General features: G+C 45.5%; 2 protein-coding genes across 8 annotated transcripts; one reads left to right on the forward strand and one right to left on the reverse strand.

The window, feature by feature from the left end:
• Nucleotides 1-305: 305 nt before the first annotated feature.
• LOC138619224 (adult enhancer factor 1-like) lies at nucleotides 306-1,882 on the forward strand. The gene is made up of 2 exons (XM_069695509.1): nucleotides 306-533; nucleotides 638-1,882. Exons 1-2 carry the CDS (start codon nucleotides 371-373, stop codon nucleotides 1,372-1,374), a joined length of 900 nt encoding a protein of 299 aa, XP_069551610.1. The 5' UTR covers nucleotides 306-370; the 3' UTR covers nucleotides 1,375-1,882.
• A 7,503-nt stretch (nucleotides 1,883-9,385) lies between these two features.
• atn1 (atrophin 1) lies at nucleotides 9,386-21,870 on the reverse strand. Of its 7 annotated transcripts, none has more exons than XM_069695622.1 (10): nucleotides 21,592-21,869; nucleotides 19,634-19,768; nucleotides 19,018-19,119; nucleotides 18,253-18,372; nucleotides 15,239-18,060; nucleotides 14,863-15,079; nucleotides 13,104-14,730; nucleotides 11,864-12,007; nucleotides 11,478-11,658; nucleotides 9,386-10,134 (listed from the first exon to the last, which is right to left on the reverse strand). In XM_069695622.1, the coding sequence occupies exons 2-10, from the start codon at nucleotides 19,658-19,660 to the stop codon at nucleotides 10,101-10,103; spliced, it is 5,274 nt and encodes a 1,757-aa protein (XP_069551723.1). In that variant the 5' UTR covers nucleotides 19,661-19,768; nucleotides 21,592-21,869; the 3' UTR covers nucleotides 9,386-10,100. The 7 variants fall into 7 exon arrangements, 6 of the variants coding, with proteins under 6 accessions (XP_069551723.1, XP_069551720.1, XP_069551721.1 ...); XM_069695619.1 differs by having other exon boundaries at nucleotides 11,840-12,007; XM_069695620.1 differs by having other exon boundaries at nucleotides 13,104-14,733.
• Between the last annotated feature and the right edge of the window lie 926 nt (nucleotides 21,871-22,796).

A 22,796-nucleotide genomic window follows, 5' to 3' on the forward strand; every position in this document is an offset into this window, starting at 1 on the left:
TGTGGTTCATATTTCCAGCAAGTAATTAATACAATTTTAACAAAGGATTTCATTAGAAGTGCAAAGTACAAAGTGTACTACCCCCTTTAAAGTAGTATTTTATACGGCGCAACCCCTTAATGATAAAACCTTTGTTACCTTAGTTTTCATTAAATTATTCCATTGCTCCATTTATTTTGTCCACTGCTGGAGAGGAGGAGCGCCACCTTTACCCTCCGGTCCTGTAGGGGGCGGAGGTGCCTCGTTTTGAACGTTTTGCGTGTCTCTGTCTCATGTCCGTGTTTACAAGCGAAGCGTGACGTTTAAGGACCCGCAAGAATACGTCTCCAATCGCAACTAAAACCCATTAGTTTTCTGTACAAACGTCAAAATGCAGTCATTGAGAGTTTTTCTCAACGAGACACTGACTGCAGCGGCTGAGGAGATATTCGGAGCTGTAGAAAAGACAATAGTCGAATACAAAGAGGAGCTTTGTCGTTCAAAAGATTTGGAAATCAGCCGTCTCAGGATGCAACTCAAGATTCTCAAGTCAGGTTGGTTTGAATGAAATGCTCCTTGTAGCCAAACCTCGTTCAGATTTGGGCTGCGTGTTAGTTTAACTACATGATTGTGATGTTATTCTTTGTCTTTTACTTAGAACCAAGATATGTTGGAGCCCAGCTGCTGCAGCACACCCACCACCACAACCATCCTCCTCCTCCTCCTCCTCCTCAGCAGCAGGAGCACCATCAGTCAGCCTCTGCAGTGGATGCTCCTGATCCCCTGGATGCTCCTGATCCCCTGGATGCCCCTGATCCCCTGGATACTCCCAAGCCCCTGGATGCCCCTGAGCCCCAGCACTGCGAGGAGGACGAGGGCAGCAGCATGGAGCAGGAGCTTCCTGAGCCCTCACGGGTCAAGAAGGAGCACGAGAAGAGCCATAGGGACTTCTGGATGGGTCATGATGCAGAGCAGCTCGAAGCTCTTGAATCAGACATTAAGGACTTCATGTCATCTCCTTCCAGTCTGAAAGACAGTCTACAGGACCACACTTTACCTTTCCACCCTTACTACAACGGCGACGAGAGCAGAGACAAACCCTACAGCTGCTCTGTTTGTGAAAAGCGCTTCAGTAACTGCTCCCACCTGGCAGCTCACATCAGGACACACACAGGAGAGAGACCGTACAGATGTGAACTATGCAGGAAGACTTTCATCACAACGAGTGCTCTGAACAGACACCAGACGATCCACACCGAGGGGAAACCCTTCGTGTGTAATTTTTGTGGCAAATCCTTTAAATGGATGGAGTCTCTTGGCAGACACGTGAGAAGTGTGCACAAGAGGGAGAATGACTCCACAGAGGGATGTAAAAATTACACTGATGTCCAATAGGCTAGTTATGTTGTGATTTTATGTTCGTCATATATGATTTTATTGTAAAAGCACACAGTAAGTGTGAAAAAGGAATGTAATAGTGTTATATGTTTAGTCGTGAATTTTGTTGGTTGATGTGCATGGACCTCAAAAAGCCTTGTTTACAAAAAGCTGCAGTAAAAAAATTTGCAAATTAAATGTAAGAACTTTTTTTACAAGAAAACTACGGTACGTTTATTCCTTCAAAATAAAATACAGATTCTCTTAACAGTTATTCTGCTTTGTGCTGTTGGAATATTAGAAAAAAGAAGTTGCACTACACTCCAGTAGGTGGCAGTCACACCTTTTCATTCATAATTTCACATCAATCTCAGCAAGTAACATTACACATTTGAAATACGAGGGAGGTCCAGTCACACATAATAATAATATCTTCACCTGAAATGTATGAGAAGCATCAGCAGGAGAAGTACTTGGATCTTTTGAAGTATTAACATAACTAAATACTTAAGTAAAGTACAAAAGTAAATCTATTTATTTTACAGAATGGCCCAGAATCATATATATTATTATGGATTACAACTATGTTTGCATGCAGGTACAAGTTCAGGCTGAGGGCGGCACGGTGGTGTGAACCTTGGCCGGGGCCTGTGTTGAGTTTGAATGCTCTCCTTGTGCCTGTGTGGGTTCTCTCCGGGTACTCCGGCTTCCTCCCAACGTCCAAAGACATGCATGTCAGGTTAAGTGGTGATTCTGAAAAATTGCCAGAGAGCGTGAATGGTCTTTGTTCCTGTCTGTCTCTTTGTGTTGGCCCTGTGATGGAGTGGTGACCTTGCCTTTGCTCAAAGTGAGCCTGTTCAGAATAAAGATACATAAAAAGATAATGGATGGATAGATGAAAGTTTAGGCTGGAAAGTACCATCAATTGTAGCTGCCATAAGTGAGTGAAGTAAAAATAGTGTCATATTTACTTCCAATGGAGAGAGAATATATCGTATAAACAGTGTGAAGTACAATAAAAGGTATGTTATGTAAAGTGAACGTGCCTCAGAACTGTACTTAAGTGAAATATTTGAGTAAATGTCACTTTCCACCACTCAGATGTTAAAGAAATCCCAGTTTAAATGCAGAATACAACCACTGACCCTTTAAATTAAGATTTTAATTTACAATTGAATATCTGAATTCCCATCTGAGAAAAATTCATTTTCTATATGTAAGTGAGGAAATAACTGAGTAAAGCTTATCCTTTACTCCCTGTTGATTCCAATTTAAGTTGTGTTTTCAGATATATCGGACAAATAATCTTATTTTACTTTGTCTGACACTCTCAGGTTTCTACATCTGGTTCTTACAATTTTTAAAGCTACTTGATGTCTACATTGCGTGAAATGTTATACAGAAAGACTGTGTCAACTAATGGAAATAATCATATATAAATGTTTTTCAACGCTTTTGAGAAAACCGTGCTTTTTTTTATTGGTTTATTGTCTGAAACACAAATAATAACAGCAATATATCAGATAAATGTCTGATAAAATTCTCCTCAAAAGAGGTGTAAAACCAAATTATACATCACTTGTTATGCATATTTGACAAATCCCTGTATTAGGCCTTTTTCACAACGCACGTTTTGACTTGTTTTAGTCGGAAATGCTGCTATTAGTAACAATGAATACAGCTCTGTTCTATTTTGTGACTCAGTAAGTCATGACCTTTACTTTTACATCAATCTATGTGGTTGATGGTACGTTATTGACTCTTGTGCTTTTCCTAACAAAATACCCTATTTTTAAAATGTTAGCTGTGAAGAAGCATTTTTTTTTTTACTACAGCTACACTGTTGCCTACAGTGATAAATGATACAGAAGTAGACAATTTGGTGAAGGTCCTTGTGTTTTACACAAAGTGAGCTCCATAAAGAAATGGCCTCCGCATTCTGGTGTGGAGGAACTTGAGTGGCAGGCAAAGAGCTCAATGAATTGGACAGACATCAGCGCCCGACCTCACTTAGTGTTTTAGCGGCTGGATGAGGGTTTAATGTTCAGGAGTACACATACACTTTTGTTCACACAGTTTCCACCACTCTCCTCATCGTCAGACTAAAATCAGAGCGCTGTTCACCTTGCTGCTCTCTGTAGTTGTTGTCATTATGAGTCCGTTACTTATATTTAGGGTGATATTGGGAGTTGTTATGCAGAATAGCTGACTCACCATTTTAGCCTGTGTATGTATGTAGCACGGCTAAATACTTTGTTTTATATTAGTATATATACATTTTAAATTAACCCACTTGCAGGCAAAAGTATTCAAGTTGAATTAAGATATGCAGGAGTAAAGACTTTGAATCTATGAAGTAAAGAGTTCAGTGTCTTAGCTGCCAGGCTCAATAGGCCAATATGCAAATTTCAACACAATGTTTTTCGGTTAATGTGTTAGCTTTAGTTCCTGACTGTCACTGACTGAGGTAGAAAGGCAGCAGTTCCACTTCATTCATGCCTCATAATGTTGCAGAACATCTTGTTGAACTGGAACATTATTTCAGGAAACACTCACTCACTTATTGGAGAGCGATCTGCTGAGGGCTTTCATGCAGTAAACCACTTTGGACAAGTGTGCAGAGTAGACAATTAAAATGATGACACAATATTTCAAATTGAAAATCAGGATTATCGTAAAGATGAGTTGTGCGATGGGGCTCGGCCACAAATCATCATTGTAAACTCAAGAACCTCCACAAAGAGAGCAGCTTTAGGACAGTTTGTAGGTGTGACCATCAAAGTGTTATTACAACCTCGTTGGGTCATTTTACAACCCATTCTGCGCCTTCTCTGTTGTTTGGCAGAACATTTAAGAAAATATTACAAATATTTTTTTCACTCGTGTGTTCAAAATATTGCTTACCATTAACTCTGAGATCAAAGGAATCACTTTCAGAAATGTTTCAGGTGTCTGAGGAAACAAAAATCACAAATATTTCTGCTGGGAAAATATCCAACCAATGTTTGATAAAAGCAAAGATCTGGCTTGTATGATGATTATTTTAAAATGTCATATATTTCTAATTAATAATATTGCACTATAGAAAAAAAGATTTCATTTCACCAGTTTACTCAGATTGCTGTCTAATATATTTTTCTTTTATTCCAGCTCATCCAGGACGAGTAACAACTTCTCACACTGGGTACACTCGATTGGTTGAATCCTCCAGCTGCAACAGTATGAGAAAGAAACTGTGCCCATTTGGACCTTCTGTGAAATTATTCATCAGCATCAAAAGCCTCCTCTCCACACTGCCATCATCTTCAGCGCCAATCCACCGGTAAACCATGCTATTAAAATGTGTTCAATTTCATAAATATTTCATCTCATACTACTCTGTCTTTAATAACAGCGTGCTCTTCACATTATAGTCAAACCCAGCATTGTGTTTGCTCCAACAGGAGCTTTAGCACAGTGCTGATCCTCACAGTAATGGAGTTTCCGCCATCCTTTTCTGTGTCTTTGACTGACACTCCAATGTTTTCACACATATTAGAGTAAGCCCTCTAAAAGCCCAGCTCTTTTATTTCTCCTGCCAACCTTGTGATTCTGAATATGAGTGTTTATATCTTCAACTTGATCAAAGCTATCTAGAGGCTGCCACAGATGACATGAACCTGATTTTTTTAAGTTTCAGGTAGATTTAGACAGGGAGACGTATGGAGTCAGTGAACAGCACATTTACTTGTGCATTTCTGGATAATACATTTCAGGGATGCTCATCAACACACGGTGTATGTTATGTGTCTTGTGTCGACCCTCTTGAGGCCCGGCTTCGCTCTGCAGGACTCTGGTGAGCAGACTCGGGTCTTTAGAGAGATTTAGCTCATCTGGTCGGCTGCTCTGTGAATGCTGTCAGTCTCTGCACTTTTTTTTTCTCACAACTCCTGTGGTCTCTCCTGCTTTGTGCAGCCTTGAATTTTGAATTCAGTACTGGTCAGGCTCTGGCTGTAATACTCCATGTTGCTGGCATCTGTTTTTTTCAGCATCCCTCTTAAAACGAACCGGCAGACCTCCCTCCCCCCTTTTGTGTGTGTGTGTGTGTGTGTGTGTGTGTGTGTTTTGTTTATCAATGGTCGCCTGATAGTGACGTGAAAACAAGCCTTTTTTGATTCGGCAAGGAAGGAGTCGCTAAAAAAAAAAAAAAAAAAAAGAGGTGGCGGTGTGGAAAAAGAAAGGCGCAGTGGCAGATCGCAGGTGAAGGGGGAAGCAAAGAGAAGAAAAGTCCAGCGAAACAGTCCACCTCATCGGCGATGAAGGTTTAGTAGTAAAGAGGAGGTAGTTAAGCCATCGGGACTATACGGTCTGTACGGAGGACGCGTCACAGGAACTCGGAGCAACATTACCGCCAGCAAGAAAGTAAGCGCTTGACAGTCAGCTGACTGTCGGTATCGCAGCCGGTAGAGCTGACTTACCCCCTGACTGACTGACTGAACTGATTGAACTGGGCGGACATTATTTTCCCTTTGAGTGGATTATATACATCTTTAATATTTTTGTTTTTCCTTGGAAACATCCTGAGGTGGACTCTTTTTGTTGGGTGTTTCTCCCTTTTATTTTTTTCTCTCACTGAACTTTTTTTTTCTCTCTTGGGAAAATAAAAGAGACTCACTTGACAAGAACTGTGCATCTCCTCCGGTTTGTGGTCATTGATAACGGACTGAATTTATGTGAACATATTGTCAATATGTACACAACTGGTTACTGTTAAATGTGGGATGTGTAGCATCCGTTCTTTTTCATTTTGATAGCTAAGAATATTAGATGTTAAAAACCCGAGTTGACCTTTCAACTTTAGCATATAAACTCTCATCCCTTCACCATTTTATCCCATTAGACATTTGTGATAATTTCTGCCTTAACTAGTGAATGAATTCACAAAAATAATGAATTCACGAAATAATGAGTTCTGGCCACAGAATATGTTTGTGAAGTCACAATGACCTTTGGCCTTTGGCCGCCAAAACCCAATCAGTTTGTCTTTGCGTCCAAGTGAGGGTTTGTGCCAAATTTGAAGAAATTCCCTCAAGGTGTACCAAAGATGTTGTGTTTGTGAGAATGGGGTGCATCGATGGAAGGGACGTGAGGTCACACAGTGACCTTGACCTTTGACCCCCCCCCCCAACATCTAATCAGCTCATCTTTGGATCCAAGTGAAAGTTTGTGCCAAATTTGGAGAAACTCTTTCAAGGCGCCCCTGACATATCCCATTCACACAGGGAAAAAATACAAACAATTCTATGTTGAGAAGGCGAGCCTATAGCTTCTGTTATTGGACATGAGTCAAGTCTTTTAAAGTGAAAATCTTCCACACAGCATGACAGTTAAACAGACACTATCGCTGCTTCTCTAGCTGTAGTTCCTTGTGTCAGACAGTTGCAGCAAATGTCTGGCCTATAAAACCACTGGTTTTGTTCCTGAAACCATGGAGTTTTAATTTGAATCAGTTTTCATAATGCCCTGGTTGCTGAGATGGCGTACTTCCGCAAACTGATGTAAAGTGGAAGGAGAGAAGGCTCCGGTCCTGTTCTCGCTGTTGTCACCCTCCTGTTATCTGCAACCACTTAAAGATGCTCAGCAATGCCTGGAGAGGATCCACTGGGATCATCTTCTCCGGGCTGGAGTGAGCAAGAGGTCAGAGGAGATTGATTGTCTGGGCGAGAGGAGGTGAAAAAGGCAACAGACTCTGTTACTCAGCCAGCAATTGTGCCGCTTTGCAGCTCGGTGTGTCGCTGCCGCAGGCCGGGGACAACACTCTCAGAGATGAATGAGATGTTGGAGGATTTGCTCAAGCAGAAGTTTCATTGACCAGGGTAAGTATCTGTCCCTGTAGATTTTAGCAAGAGGGCTATGAATGGTACTAGACAAGCATTCCTCCTCTGATTGAACGAAACAAAGATTGAAAGAGTAGTGATAGTGGGCAATCAAAGGGCAAACTCCACCAAGTATGACGGCTCCGATGGGAAGAGAAAGACGATCGTTGTGCAAAAATGTTCGAGGAGGAAGCAGGGAGGTGTGTTAAACACACTCTCTCAGGGCAAAACACCATACTGAAAATGCAAAGTGTGGAGAGGAAGATTTTTTCGCTGGAGGGGGCTTTTGGACAGGAACTAAACGGAATTAGTCATCGAGTGCTCGAACCCAAACATATGACAACGTAGCTTGACAGTCTGGTGTACTATTTGAGGGTTAGTGCACCATGTTTTGACATTTTGAGTGTCTCTATGAATGCATTTCTTGAATAACGGTGCAAAGGTGCAAACAGACAGCATTTCATTTACTTACTGCATTTAAAAAACCTGCGACTGAAGGCATGTTTGTTTTATTATTTTTTATTTCACTTTAAATTAATTTAGAATAATTTGTCTGCGCGCACGCAATTTCATATGCATCACTTTGCCCTTCGTCATACTTCATCGATTTATTTACTTATTCCCAGCAGCTGTCAAGGGCACATGAATGAGAGCTAGACATCGTGCACAGTATGCATCAACATGCCAAGTCAACTTCTTCGGGGAACATTAGAATTTATTAGGCTTTGGCGTCACCTCTTCTTTTGTTGTAAATTTAGAAAATGGCCCAAGAAGTTGAGCATGTGTGACTTTGATCATCATATAATAAAAGAAGGATGTTGATTTGTGGCCTTGTTTGTTTAATTTGCGCAAATTAATGTCACATGGGATCCGAAATAAATCTTGTTGTGCTGAATTCTGAACCCGATGCTGCAACATTGTCATTAATGGCAACGCAATTAATTTCATAAACCACACAGATGTACTTCCAAACTCTGATATAAATGTTTTCTGACACAATGTGATGCTGTAAGACATTCATATCCGATACTAAAAGTACATCAAAATGAAAGAATAAGACGTATTTGTCCCAGATTTGAAAACAAGAGGGGCTATTTATAACCTTTATTTTACATCCAAAATATTTAAACATATGAAAAGCGGCTACTATCGGACCTATAAAATCCTGTGTTCAAACAAACTCTTTTGTCTTTCATCCACACCTTTCTCGATGTCCTTATCCACCCTGGAAAAAGGACTGATGAAGTACTAAGAATAAACCCCAGATGTGATGTCACCAGGGGGGAAAAATCAGATTCATCCTGCTGGAAGATACTTTACATTATGTTGACACACTTATTCAAGGTGACTTTTAATGACACACAACCTACATACCAACTCACAAGCATGCGCTGTACAGTATAGATTTCATTATATGGCTATCAATCAATGTCACATCACGAGGAGATTCTATATTACATTAAAACATCTGGAGAACCTCGCTAGATGAATTAAATAAAATAGAATAAGGCAATAAATCTTATTGTGACGTTTGTTTAGAAGGATTTCTGAGTCAGCAATCAGCCTGTCTTGCAACGTATAGGCCACATTCGCTGATCCGTATCCATGTGAAGGAGATTCCTCTGGCCGGACACGGTGAGAACACGCACACGCACACACACACGCACACGCACACACACACACACACACACACACACACAGGCGCACAGACACACACAGGCACACACACACACACACACACACAGGCACAGACACAGCCCTGAGCCTTCAGCAGTGTCCGTAAATCACACTCTCCCAGCTCCCCTTCTTTTCTCCTTTTCATTTCTCTCTTCATATTTTTTTTTTTTCTTTTCTTTTTCATTTTTTACAGAGCAGTAAGGAATGCTCGCTCTACAGGGTGGCTGGTGTTCACTGGAGCGACTCAACTCCCATGTCTCACACTCATCCCATGTGTCTCCCATTAGCTACACTCACCAAGAGTGAGAGGGAGGCAGAGAAAGAAGGGGGAGTCAGAGAGAGAGAGGGGGGGGGGAAGGGGAGGAGAGAGAGGAATTTGATATGCTTTGTGCACGAGTGACTTGTATAAAACAAAGACAGGGCAAATAGTATGAATGTATGTGAGGGGGGGGGAATAAAATAGTGCACACATGAATACTCAAAGAGACTAGCAAAAAAAAAGATTATAATTTATTTCCAGATTTTTTTGCCTTCATTTGCATCTTGTTTCACAAGGTAAATTGAAAATAAAAAATAAAAACTGACTGCCATACCATGAAAATGTAAAAAAATAATACAAATAATATGTGCTGTATATATAATTATATCATTATCAACAAACGGACAACATTAATCATAATAACAATACTATTGATCATAACAGAACACTAAATTGCTGGTCTCATGCATATAGAACGCCCCTCAGGTACAAAAGAGGGGGTAATTACTAAAAATAGAACCAAAAGTTCCACCAGTTCAGAATAAGCGCCTAGCTACATGCAATGACATAAAAGAGACTCATGTACACATTCCTTCTGGCATCAAGTATTTTACACATACTGTACTTCACTATCGCCGTCTCCATCTAATATACTGTACAGAGCACAATACAAAACAGGACTGGAGTTTGAGAACATTATGCAGGAAAGCGCTGGAGTCTGGTGCAGTTAGCGGGGACCGTGTGCAACATTTTGACGCCCTCCTCCCTCTTTTGTTAGTCCTTCAAAATCGTCCTGTTTTTCTTCTGCAAATTCCCCGTCCATTAGTCCAGCTTTTGTTGTAAGTCTTTGTTCCCTCGCTGTTTTCAGTGCTTTCGCTTTGCTTTTACTCGCTCAGTTTTTGCACACGTTCTCCCGTGGTTTTCCCCGTGCTGCTCGTGGTCGTGCCCCTCCCTCACAGGGTCTTGTCACTCTCTTTCTTCAGGTGACTGAAAGGTCAAAGGAGAAAACTCACGTGAGAGTGTAACCTGAAGTTTAGACAAAGGTCACCCGTGAAGGTTGGGGTTTTATTTCATTTCAGATGTAGCATGATAATGCTGGTGAACCGGCCCCAGGCTGCCAAATGTCAGTGTCACTGACCCGCATTCATGTTGTAGTTCACTGATATTTGCCAGCAGGAACTGCTTCTTAGTCAGGTCAGCAGAAAAAGCTTCAAAGAATCATCCCTATGATTAAAACTTCTCTCTGACCTTCATCTACAGAAGTAACAGCGGTGAGTGTATTCACTAGTTATGTTTGTAGAGACAGTCTACGATCAAGGCTTGTTTAAACGAAGATCAAAATGTAGCATCATGTAGATTTATGCTACCCTAAATAATCCAAACAAAGTGTCAGGTCTCGTGTTGAGCTCAGGCCAGTTTTGCTATTTGTTTTTTTCCCCCCTCTGCATTAACAGAGGAAGAATATTCACAAGTGTTGTCAGTAAATGGGATTTACCTGATGAGCAACAGTCAGTAAAAGATATTACAGCTATATAGACCCTAAATCATGGTATAAGTACATGGGTCTGGACACACTTCGTTAAGGATTGTTTCCAGTTGTTGCGTCCTACTGGACATAGACATTGGGGTAATTTTTAAACAATTGGCATTGTATGTTGTATAACATATGTTGTAGACCGAAACTCCACCACCGCTGCTCGAAACAAACACTTGACTTCAAGTTCATCGCACTCAACCACCACCTCTGGTTGCCGATCAGTCCGCCTTTCAGAGTGGATGAGCGAACCTCAATTCAATCAGGCTAAAATTACAGAAAAGACTGAAGCTACTTGTATTATGCAGGCAGAGCCAGGCTATGTTGACTCAGGATAGGGTTTCAAATATGGCAGGTGTATTCAGATGGGTCAGGCCTTTAAAACATTGCATCTTAGTTTTTTAGGATACTGCAGAACTCTATACACATGCATACAAATACTGTTCAGAACACAAGAGCGGATCTATTAACAATCTGCACCTAGATTAATCGTTCAAGTAATTTTCAATTCAAATCATTTTATCTTCTCAGATGTGAAACTTTTCTGCTTTCTTTTTGTTTTATATGATGGTCAACCATAAACCTTTGGATACTGGGCTGTTGGTCAAACAAAAAAAATATATCTAAAGACAACATTGGAGACCTTGGAAGGCAAATACGCTACTGATAAATCAAAGAAATTATCAAGAAAAATAATCAAAAATGGAAACAATCACTAGCTGGAGCCATACAGAATATCTTCAGTCTCTACTGCTTTAACAATAGTAGTTGCAGTGGACACACACAGCCCCTGTACCTGTAATACTCGTCCTGGGTGAGGGAGTGGTGGTGATGGTGATGGATCCACTGTTGTTCCAGGGCCAGTCTCTGGATCTGCAGCTCTGCGCTCTGGGCCTGCTGCATAGCCTGGAGCTGATGGGCTGCTGACATGGGACCAGTGAGGGAGGAAGGCTGGGGCAGGTCACGGAAAGGAGCACCTGTCAGCCAAGAGTTCAAACAGACGGGGGTGGGGGGAAGAGGAGGAGCAGGTACGGATATGAAAGGAGAAAGGGGAAAGAAAGGAGGCAAACTGCGGTCAGTCATCACCACCGGATTCAAAAAATGTTTCTTCATAAACTTTCAGCACTGTGTTTTTAGAGAAGAAAACTGAACGAGTACATGGACGAGGAGCCTTCTCCTCACCGAACAGCTGTTGGCGGAGCACCTCGCTGTCAGTGAGGGGGTGAGCCAGGATGGGGGTGCCTAGTGTGGCTCCTGGGTAAGGGAGGCGTGCCAAAGGAGACCCCGACGCCAACGGGTCCATCAGGGGGTGAACCCCGCCCGCCGCTGGATGCCAGTGATGTAATAGGAAATACAGGAAATATTTAATAAGCATCAAAGCAGAATGCACACGTCGTGGAAACATTATTGCCGTATTATAGTGATTTCTGGAAACAGTGAAACAGTCAAACACTCAAAAACACAAGAGAAACTTGTATTCTAGATATGGTGATATAAATGTTCTTGTCAGTGTGGCTAATTCCTACACTGCAAGACACTGATTCAGTAAAAAGGTCAAATGAACCAAACAAGCTTACAAACACTGGTAAGTAAAAGAATGACAAGATTTTACTTTACTTTGGTAAAACCTAAATGCACAGCGTATATAAACTCACCAGTGTGCTTTAACATTAAACGCAAACACTGATATGCACATCAAACTTTAAAGAGGATGATCAGCACAGGGCTTCTCTTGTTTTTCATACATGATCTACTCATTGTTGTTGTCAAACAGAAGTCTGAGTAAAACAAACCTCTCTTTAAGAACAAATGCCTTTGTACAACACTGTCTCAGAAAACTATTACCAGCATCACTAAAATCTCAAGAGTCCCATGCTGAGCTACAGTAATACAAAGTCAATTATATTGGAGTTAAAGGATGAGGCTGGCACTGTTTTTTGTTTTTCTAACAACCAGAACCATCAGCGTGTTAGTTCATCTCTCAATAAGCCTGTTTGTATCATGTTTCCCTAAATAAAATGTAAATGATTAAAAATGGGTCATACATATCTACATATGTAGATTTGTTTTTTAAAAGTAATTTCATAAAACATTTGCATGTGTTTTGGACTACTTTTAGGGGCAGATAAATATTTGGTGAGTCACATTGCAGCATCACGTATGTGCAAAATAAACTACAGCTTGCATTGTAGAGAAGGAGCACATCATCCAGTGCAGTAATGTGGCTCTCAGATTTCTGTCTGTGCTCTGTACAACATCACCAGCCTCATCCTTTAGATATTTAATAAGAAAATCTTGCATAGTTCAGCTCTTGAAAGTAATTTTTGACTGCAACACTGTTTCACAGTGACACATCTGTGAAATCTGAAGATTGATGAGAGCACAAAGTGATGACGACAGCATTGTTAGTAGCAGTGGGTACCTGTCTCTTGCTGGTGCAGGTGAAGATGTGAGTGGATGTGTGAATGCTGGTGATGATGAGGCGTCACATTCAACATCTGAAGACGCCCGAGATTCTCTCCTCCACCTGTTCCGCCTCCACTTCCACCTCCACTTCCACCTCCACTTCCTCCTCCACTTCCACCTCCACTTCCGCCTCCAGTTCCGCCCCCAGTTCCGCCCCCACTTCCGCCTCCTCCTCCTCCTCCCCCTCCGCTGCCTCCACCACTTCCTCCCCTTTCTCTCTCCCTCTCTCTTTCTCGCTCTCTGTCCCCAAAGGCCGGCAGAGCGGCTCTGTCCCTCTCCCTCTCCCTGTCCCGCTCTCTTTCTCCACTCCTGTCCCGCTCATAAGAGGCGGGAGAGCGAGTGGGAGTGGGGTAGGTTTCAGGGGGAGCGGCAGGGGCAGGGGCTGGTGGCAGATGAGAGGACAGGGAGCTGGGAAAAGAAGAATGGGGGACTGAGTGATGAAGTGAGGCGGCATTGGAAGTCGGTGGAGCAGGTTGAGGAGGAGCAGGCGGAGGAGCGGCAGGGGCTGCCGGGGCAGGAGGGGCAGCGGGGGGAGCAGATGAAGGGTGAGAGGGGAGAGATGGTGGGAGGAGAGATGAAGGGGGTGGATTGGACAGGGACTGCGGGGCAGGAGGGTTGGAAGGTCGAGCTACCGGGGCCATGGTTGGGTTCTGGAGGTGCGGGGGGCCCGGTGGAACTGAGGGTGGTGGAGTGCCATAGAGTGACACCTCATTAGCTCCCGCTGCACCTCCTAGGAGCAGGGAGTGTGCATGTGCATGTGCATGGGCATGTGCATGTGCATGGGCATGGGCATTGGCATGGGCATGGGCGTGTGAATGTGAGTGAGCAAGAGCAAGAGCTGCAGGATCAGGTATGGACCCTGGTGGGTAAACCCGCTCATCACTCTTAAATTCAAATCCTGGCTTTATCCGATCTCGATGTGCAGCCATTGCATGAGGAAATCCCACTCCCCCTAACCCGGCACCTCCAATCCCTCCAGGTACTGGGCCTCCTGCCACCCCGGGGTGGCCGCCAACACCTGGGCCACCTTCAAAGCTGCCACCATACAAAAAACCCAAGATGGCTGCTGCTGTAGCTGCATCAGTGGGCAGGTGGTGTGGGTGGCCTAGAGCATGATTCTGAAACTGAGGAAGGAAGAATGAGGGGTGGACATGAGGATGACCATGGTGAACCTGTTGGTGGTGTGCCTGGGCACGACTTGCTACCCCGAGTGGAGACATAGCATGGGGGCGAGCATATTCACTGAGAGTTCTCAGCGCTGGGGTGTCAGGGCCCAAATATGGACCTCCTAAACCAATTCCCAGGGCCCCCTGTGGACCAACCACTGCTGATGCCCCACCCATGGATGGTAATAGGAGGGAGTGGGGGATGGAGTGAGAGAGAGAGGGGTGGAGATGGTGTGTTGGAGTAAGGTGTGCATGTGGATGTGAGTGATGATGCTGGGGGTGAGGGGGAGGATGGGAGACGGGGTTGCCCGAGGAAGAAGCGGAAGAAGACGAAGGGTCGAGAATAATAGAAGATGAGGAGGGGAAGAAGAGTGAGGAGCCATGGCGACTCGCAGCTGCAGCGTTGATGTCCTTCTGCTGCTGCAGACGAAAACAGAAGAAGACAGTAAAGCTCTGATCTGCTTTCCTCCCCTCCCATTACACTTATCAATTTTAATCTACGTTAAATCCATTAAATGTGATGTAATTATCGCCCTCAAATGTGCGCACCTGTAGATGTCGATCCAGCTCCCTCTCGCGCTCGCGCTCCCTCTCTCGTTCTCTTTCTTTTTCTCTCAGGTCTCTGGCCCTCTGCTCGACCTCCCTGCGGGCCCTCTCGATCATCTCATTTCTCTTCTTCCACAGTTTGGAGCCATCTAACGGGACGAAGAGAACATCGCTGCGGGCGCACGAGTTCCCACTGCCACGGTCAAGGACCTTGTGAAACCTAGAATCACGAGACACAGCAGTGCAGTACATCATTATTACAACCATCAGGAGTCAGTATCACCATCCTAACAATTATCATTACTGTTAATTATGGGGGACTGAACATAGTGACACACTGAGAGTCTCAATTAGGAGGATGATGTCCTTTTGACTTTACCGTGCTGACTGGCTGGCGTGGATTGGAATGTCTACAGGCTTTGGTTCAGGGGACGGACTTCTCAACACCGGTGGAGGGCTTTCACTCTCTTCCCTTTCTTCTATTGGTTCTTCCTTGATGACAGGTGTGGGAGGCGGGCCCGAATCCGAATGTCCGTCACCGCCGGGGAGTGAAGAGCTGGAGGCAGGTGTCGAGATGTTGTTGTTGGTGGAGTTACTAAGAGGTGGAGGTCCCTTGGAGACATTTTGAGGCGAAAGAGACTGCGAGTTGGTATTGCTGTTATTGGGTGCGCTACTGTTGCTACTGCTGTTTGCCATGTTACTGCCATTGTTCCCATTAGAGTGGTACGTTCCACTGAAGGGAGGGTGGTTGTTCAAAGTGCCATGGAAAGGGGAAGGGCGGCATCCAGGTGAACAACTGGATGACACACCTGGCGCAGGAAGTGGCATGTTGGGCGCAGAGCTGGAGCCCGGAGGAAACGATGAGAAGGCTCCCATCTGATTGGTGGATGGGCTGGGTAAAGGAGATAGGGGTGTTGGAGGAGTCTGGGCGGAGGACTGGTAGTGTGGGGGGCGTACACCAGGTGCCATGCCTGAGGGGGTCGGCTGGGCATGGGAGGCTTGAGGTGGGGCTAGAGGAGGCTGAGGTGGCGGAGGGGGATAAGGAGCATTCGAAGGGTGTCCATGATGGCCGGAAGAGGAAGGAGAGAGTGCAGGAGGCTGATTTGGGCCTCCACGGTTTTGGTACAGAGCAGACTCTCTTAGGTTCGAGTCCCTCTCTCTGTCTCTGGGCCCAGACTGGTAGTGGGGGTGAGGTGGGTGGGGGTGCTGGTTCCCTCCAGGCCCTGAATACTCTCGTCCCAGGTTTGGAGTTACCCCAGGGGAGCTAAGGTACTCTCGATTTGTGCCAGTGGAAGAAGGCGCCCCAGTAGGAAAGTCTTTTCCTCCAGTGGGAGGATACTCTCTGTGAAAGTGGTCTGCTCCAGAGGAGGGCGTTTGTGCCTGGTCCATGGGAGGGGGAAAGTCCCGGTTCGATGAGTTTGGGGGATGAGGGTGGGGGTGTGGGGGCAGGGAAGAATGGGAAGGGTGATTGGGATTGTTTTGCGGTGATGCAGGTGGGTCACGGTTCAGCATGGGGGTGACAGGTAGCCCGCTGGTTGAACTTGGGGGGTTTCCCTGTGGGATGGAGTTGTTGTTAGGGTTACTGTTGTTTACTACTTCTCTTGTCTGGCCCCCAAACTCACCCCATCTGCTTCCATCTTTGTCTCTGGGATGCCCCCCTCCGGCTCCAAAGTCTCTACTCTGGTTTTGGTTTGGCAGATTAAACTCCCTTCCTCCTTCACGTTCCCTTTCCCTCTCGCGATCTCTGTCTCTGAAAGCTGGACCAAAGTCTCTTCTTTCTGGACCCAAGTTAGGTCCATCTCTACCAGAACCTTGGAACTCCCGGTTTTGACCGACTGAATGACTCCCAAACTCCCTGCCTTGGATACTGTTGGGCCCACCCATCCCACCGCAAGCACTATTACTATTCCCCCCACTGCTGTTGTTGCTGCTGTTGCCAATGGGAGCAGAGAACTCCCGGTTGAGCTCCCTCCCCCCACACTCCCCCCTCACTCCCCTCTCCCTCTCTCCTGCAGCCCCCCTCTCTCTGTCCCCTCCCCCTCCAGCGTACCTGGGAAGGTACTCCCTGTGGGGGTGGGGGTGAGGATGGGGGAGGTAAGAGGGGTGGGAGGAGGAGTGGCGAGAGGATGGAGGGTTGTAAACGGAGGGAAGTTGCTGCTGCTGCACTGGGGGCTGATGCTGTGGTTGGTGTGGGTGGTGGTTGCCAGGGTAACGGGTGTAGCCCCAGCTCCCCTGGCAACCAGTTGCTGTGCCACCCTGCCAGCTGGTGGAGCTGTAGTGGTGAGGATGGGTGGAGGGCTGTGTCTGAGGCTGGGACTGAGACTGGGGGCCCGTCTGTGGCAGCAGAGAGGGAGGAGTGGACTGAGCTTTGTCCAGCAGTTTTTCTGCTTTTTCTATTTTGTCTCTTTCTGTTTTTACCTCAGCAGGCAGGTTTTGTCCCCCGAGCTCCAAGGGCTTCAAGGCAGGTGGAGGAGGAAGCGGAGGGGGCAAGGAGTGGGGAAGGTTGGGGCTGTTATGGGAAAAATCTCCTCCGGAGATAGTTGTCTTAGTCACGCACTGTGTGCTGGTTTTGGAAGTAATTCTGTTGCCACTAAGTGCACCGTCAGCGCCCGTTGGTCCGCCATACTCAACTTTACACATCAATTTGGAGTCCAAGGAGAAATATGACTTCCTCCCGCTACTGCTGTCGTTTGATGAATCTCCTGCTCCCCGGAGAGAGGGAGTCAGACCAGAGGAAGAGCAGGGAGTGGAGGGAGGCTTCAGAGATGGACAGTCCTCAATTCTAGCATCCATGTCTCGCTTTTCTCCATCCCCACAGGACTCCTCCCCTCTCCCCTCTCGTAGCGCCCTTCTGTCCTCCCCTGCAACCTTTCCTGTGCCCCCCTCTTTACCTTTCTCCCGTTCTCCTTGCTTTGGTGAGTCAGGGCCGTCGGAATCAGAGTCCAGGCTGCCCAGAGGGGAAGCCGAAAGACTTGGAGATGAGGAACGATTGTCCTGGTCTATATCCCGCCCGCTGCTCAGACTACTAGTGCTATTGGCCAGGCTCCCTACAACTGAACTCCTGCTGCCCTGGGATTGGCCGTCTTCGTTGTCACTCTCACGGGATTGGCTGGCAACTGAGGTTGGAGGTGGGACAGTGGAAGGAGCTGAGCTGTCAGTCGAGTGTGTTGATGTTGGAGGGTTTGGGGTGGAGGCCGGATCCTGACAAGAAGAGAGCATTTGTGGATGAGGTACAAATATACATTTTGAAAATCTGGTATGTTAATTGGCTGCCTATATTTGTAGAAGCAACGATTATAATTCCAGCTGAGACAGCACCTTTTGAGTGATTTAGGTGAATCAAAGCTTTATAATTGGTCTTTATATAACAAGCTGATGAAATGTAACACAAACCTGAACTTTCTGCCTCTTTGGAGGAGACACAAGTTCCTCCCCCTCACTCTCTGATGAATCATGCCCTTGTGATCTGCGACTGAAGCGATTTCCAGCCAATTCCTCACCAGCACCTCTTTGCTAAAACAACACAAGACTTTTAATTCTGTAGTGACGCTTTTGAATCCCTAATAGGCCAATGTCTGTTTTTAGAACAAAGCCACACTTGCATGCTCGCGCGCGCGCACGCACACACACACACACATATACATATATACACACACACACACACACACACACACACACACACACACACACACACACACACACACACACACACACACACACACACACACACACACACACACACACACACACACACACACACACTCGCACACACGCACAACATCATTGTCAAACATGAAACATCAAAGATTTCAAAGTGCTGAGGTGTAAAACACACAATTGAACAATTCTGACACTGCAAGGGTATGTCTATGGCAATCATACTGATGACTCATACACTGATAGTGCATGCACGCATGCACGCACACACACACACACACACACACACACACACACACACACACACACACACACACACACACACACACACACACACACACACACACACACACACACACACACACGAGCCACGCACACAAAATTCAATACCCAGAGGCTGTTCTTTATTGTTCAGGACTCATGTACTTGCGTGCACACATAAACTTATGGCCAAAACAGCGACAGGACAAAAAAGAAAGGAGAAAACAGAGAGGCTCTAACCGTCTGTCTATCGTTGCGTTCAGGCCGACTGGGACTGGGGTGCGGGCGTCTACCCCTTCTCTCCTCGCTTGCCCCCCGCCGTCGCCCACTGCGCATGGGCATCTGCAAAGCAAGGTCCAGCGAAGGAGGAAAATAGCAGCAGGTGGGGTGAAGCGTGAAGATAGGGCAGGGTTGGAGGAATGAGGTGACATACAGAGAGAAGTAAGGAAATGTGCCAATGGCAGTGAAGATGGAGTTAATTCAGGGCAAAAGAAAGTCAAGTTCATTAATTTCAAGGTGGAATGAAGAAAAGGCAACAACAAGTGGAGAATAAAAGGAGATGGAGGTGAAACGAAGAACAGAGCAGAACAGAGTGAAGGCATAAGGACACAGGGAGGGGAGAGAAACTGTCAGCAAAGGAAGAAATAATGTATAAACATAGAATCTGCTTTTTTAGACCACATCTCACTACCAAATAAATAATTTACATCTTAGTTACCCTTGCTATTTTGAAATACTATCACATATTGAGCTAATTATGAAAGAGTCATACTCCCAAATGTACTACATGCTAGAATTAGGCAGGTACATAATCCCTGACATCACTGTGAAAAGCAGACGAAGGCCTTGTGCATACCGATTCTTTGTGTGTCCTTGTTTTCATTTTTTCTTCTTTATAACGTCCATTTTACAACACAAGCCATTGCAGGGACTGAACTGGTTCCAGTTGCTTACTGACTGGGCTGTGTTACACCATGAGAGCTACAAATACCTGTGAAAGAAGCATAAACAAAGAGGGCACGATTCAGTCTGCATGTGAATTCCTACTGAGAATTCAAGGTTCTGCAGAAAACATCAGTTCATGAAAGGAATCAGTGATAAACAATATGATTCGCTATCTGCTCTGAGGACGAAGCTCAGGAATTTGTGACATTATGAAAGCGTCAGAGTTTACAACTGTAAAAGAATAGTTACAACATTAAAATTCCCAGCATGCTTCACTGTATCGGCACAACCGCTTGTCACATTGCTCAAAACAGTCTCCTCTCTGCCCTCTGTTTTCACCACAGAGGCCCAAAGCCACAGTCACAATAGGTTAACCCCTCCTTTCACTGGCAGAGTCAACTGGTCTATGTATGGCTACAACGCTGAAATGCAGATAACAGAGCAGAAATGTAGACTACATTTTGGATCGCAGTCTGCAGAACTCCAGGAAACATCTTGGGAATATGGGGCCACACCTCCCTTCCTTCCACGTTCACTACAACAGCCCAAACCCACAGCCACTTGTGGTTAACCCACATGACCTGGTTATGGCCAGCAGAATCACATGCTTATTCATCCAGCCAGCACGCCATTAGGGAAAAGTACAATGTCAAGATACTTTATCCATCTGGTTGTTCTTGACAAAATAGGTAGACTACTTTTGCAGGGGCCTGTCTAATCTATTCATTTATGTAGCACTATGATGAAAAAATGGCTCATGTATATTATATGAAGATATAAATAGTGCACACCGCTGGATGACAAAAAAAAAAGAACAGTTAGCTGAGCTAATGTGCATGCACACTCAGCTACGTGGCCGGTAAATATGTCTGTGTGTTTATTCAAAGCAAGTATGCTCCTATAAATCCTGTAGCAGCTCCACTACACATGGCTATGCATTAATTATTAGTGCATGCTGCAGTGACTGATTCAGTCCTGGAGTAAAATCTTTACTGTCACAATCACTGTACACACTCCATATGAATGAAAGAAAAATAGCACATCTGTAGTGTGCAGTCCCCTAATTAACATGCACATGACTAAGTTCATGACACAGTAGTATAAACAATCATTGCCTGGTGGGTTTCTGTATACACAATGCATCTCAGTTACAGGTGGCAGCTACTGGCCCGTCTGTGGTCCACCGGCAGGTCCTTGGCCATGGTCAGTAAACAACTAGGACGTCAAAGCCAGGGACCAACATACACCAGCATTAACATCTCCGCACACTCACGCACGCGAGCACACGCACATGCATTATCAACAAATTGGCCCCTGCATGTGATGCAAAGCAGCAGCATGCAGTTGCTGTGCTTACATCACCAGCGAGCGGGCACTGCAACGACTCTTTCTTCTTTCTTCCTGCGAATGTTATTGATACACATGCAGAGGAGACCGGCCGAGGCTGCTCTGGAAAGCCTGCCTCAGACTACACCACGGCGGAGCGCAGTCCATCCACGACGGGGAGAGTCGTGTTCGCCAGCACATACATGTTCGCGATCAGAATGGATGCCTGTGCAGAAGAGCTGTTTCCAGACGGTGCACATCTTTTAGAAAAGGAAAGATGGTCTGGAATGGCGAATCGAGGCATTTCGCACCGGCTCTCCCTTCCCTCGCTGGAATGTGGGTGCGCGTCGTGCACTGTATTAACATTAATTCACCGGGACATAATTCAGCCACAACGGAGGAGTGTGATGATCATTAACGCACAAAGGAAAGAGGGGAAAAAAAAAAAAAAAAAAAAAAAAAAAATGGGAGGGAGAGCACAAACGTGGCCAGCAGGAATAGCTCCAAATACAGAGTATAAGCATCCATTTTCCTTCTCCTTACCTATGTTATCCAGCGATGTGTGCTCCCACTCTCACTCTCCCTTTCCTTTCTCTCCCTCTGTTTTGTCGTTTTATGTTGCACGCTGACACGCACACCTCAGAGCCAAGGCGTCTGTCAACAGAGGCTTGTGCTGGCTCATATTGCAACGGGCTCCGAGAATAACAATAATGAAGAAGAAATCTCTTGCTATTCGTTGCAGGGAAAAAAAAAAAAACACAGGGGTGCCAACTGAAGACTGTACAAATTGATGCGTACCCTCGTCTCTTCCCCACCCCCTTTTCGCCCCCTTTCTCTCTTTTGCCCCCCACCCCCTCTCCCACCCTACCTACTCCCCCTCTTCCTCTAAGACGACTTGCACTTTTTTTTTTTTCTTTTTCTTTTTTTTTTTTTTATAGCTACCCCTCTCTCCGGTCTTACAGTCACAATTTTTTAGCGGAGGGGTGAGCCAGAGAGAGGGATGCACGTCGGGTGAGAGAAAGGGAGAGAGGAGAGGGCGTGATTTGCATAAGGAGAGAGGGGGAGGCTGGAGGGAAGGAGGAGGAGGAGGAGGAGGGGAGTAGTGCGAGCAGGGAGAAAGAGGAAGAGAGGCGCAGAGAGAGGGCCAAAACTCTGAAGAGGGAGGGGATCAAGAGGGAGGGTCTCTCTCTCTCTGTTGCCTAGTCCCTCCAGAGTCACCTTTACTGTATGGAGAGGCTCCACTCAGACTGAATAACCAGCGGCTTTATCTCAGTGGGCAGAGGAAGAAGTGTCCGATAGCTCTTTGTTCGTAAAAGGCTTTTTTTTTTTTTTTTTTTTTTACTGAATTCAACGCTAAACAAGCTGAGAGGTGGACTAAAGAGAAAAGACACAACAACTGTGATAGCAGACTCAGCGACTTAACAAAGAAGGCTGCACCTCGTTTGGAATAATTAAAACAATAATAATAATTACACAATTTAAATCTCTCTCGTGTTACGTAGCCTATCTGTCCAGTAGCACCCCGTCTGTCTGGCAAAAAGCTTGCAGCGGTGTGTCCAGTCAAGCGGCTCTGCAGACCTCCTCCTCCCCTCCTGTCGTTCACTCCCTCTCTCCCCTTCACGCAGCCCCCTGTCCCGTCTCCTATTGTGTGGTAACCACGGCAACCCCGGCCGGAGACTGTGCGTGGTGCGCCTGCGCGACTCCTGCCTTTCCTTCATCATCATCATCATCATCATCATCATCACCGG

This window comes from Brachyistius frenatus, unplaced genomic scaffold (assembly GCF_029030835.1).
Source record: "Brachyistius frenatus isolate BFR_SWC_R1_liver_20210118 unplaced genomic scaffold, ASM2903083v1 Contig_20, whole genome shotgun sequence".
NCBI lineage: Eukaryota > Metazoa > Chordata > Actinopteri > Embiotocidae > Brachyistius > Brachyistius frenatus.

Excerpts from the sequence above, each read along its gene's own strand:
- LOC138619224 (XM_069695509.1), top strand. The coding sequence starts at position 371 with ATGCAGTCATTGAGAGTTTTTCTCAACGAGACACTGACTGCAGCGGCT. Across the intron at positions 534-637 it reads ACTCAAGATTCTCAAGTCAG|AACCAAGATATGTTGGAGCC; the intron begins GTTGGTTTGAAT and ends TCTTTTACTTAG.
- atn1 (XM_069695616.1), bottom strand. The coding sequence starts at position 19,660 with ATGAAAACAAGGACACACAAAGAATCG. Across the intron at positions 18,373-19,017 it reads AACGCAACGATAGACAGACG|CAAAGAGGTGCTGGTGAGGA; the intron begins GTTAGAGCCTCT and ends GTGTTGTTTTAG. Across the intron at positions 14,734-14,862 it reads AGCTGGATCGACATCTACAG|CAGCAGAAGGACATCAACGC; the intron begins GTGCGCACATTT and ends TTTCGTCTGCAG.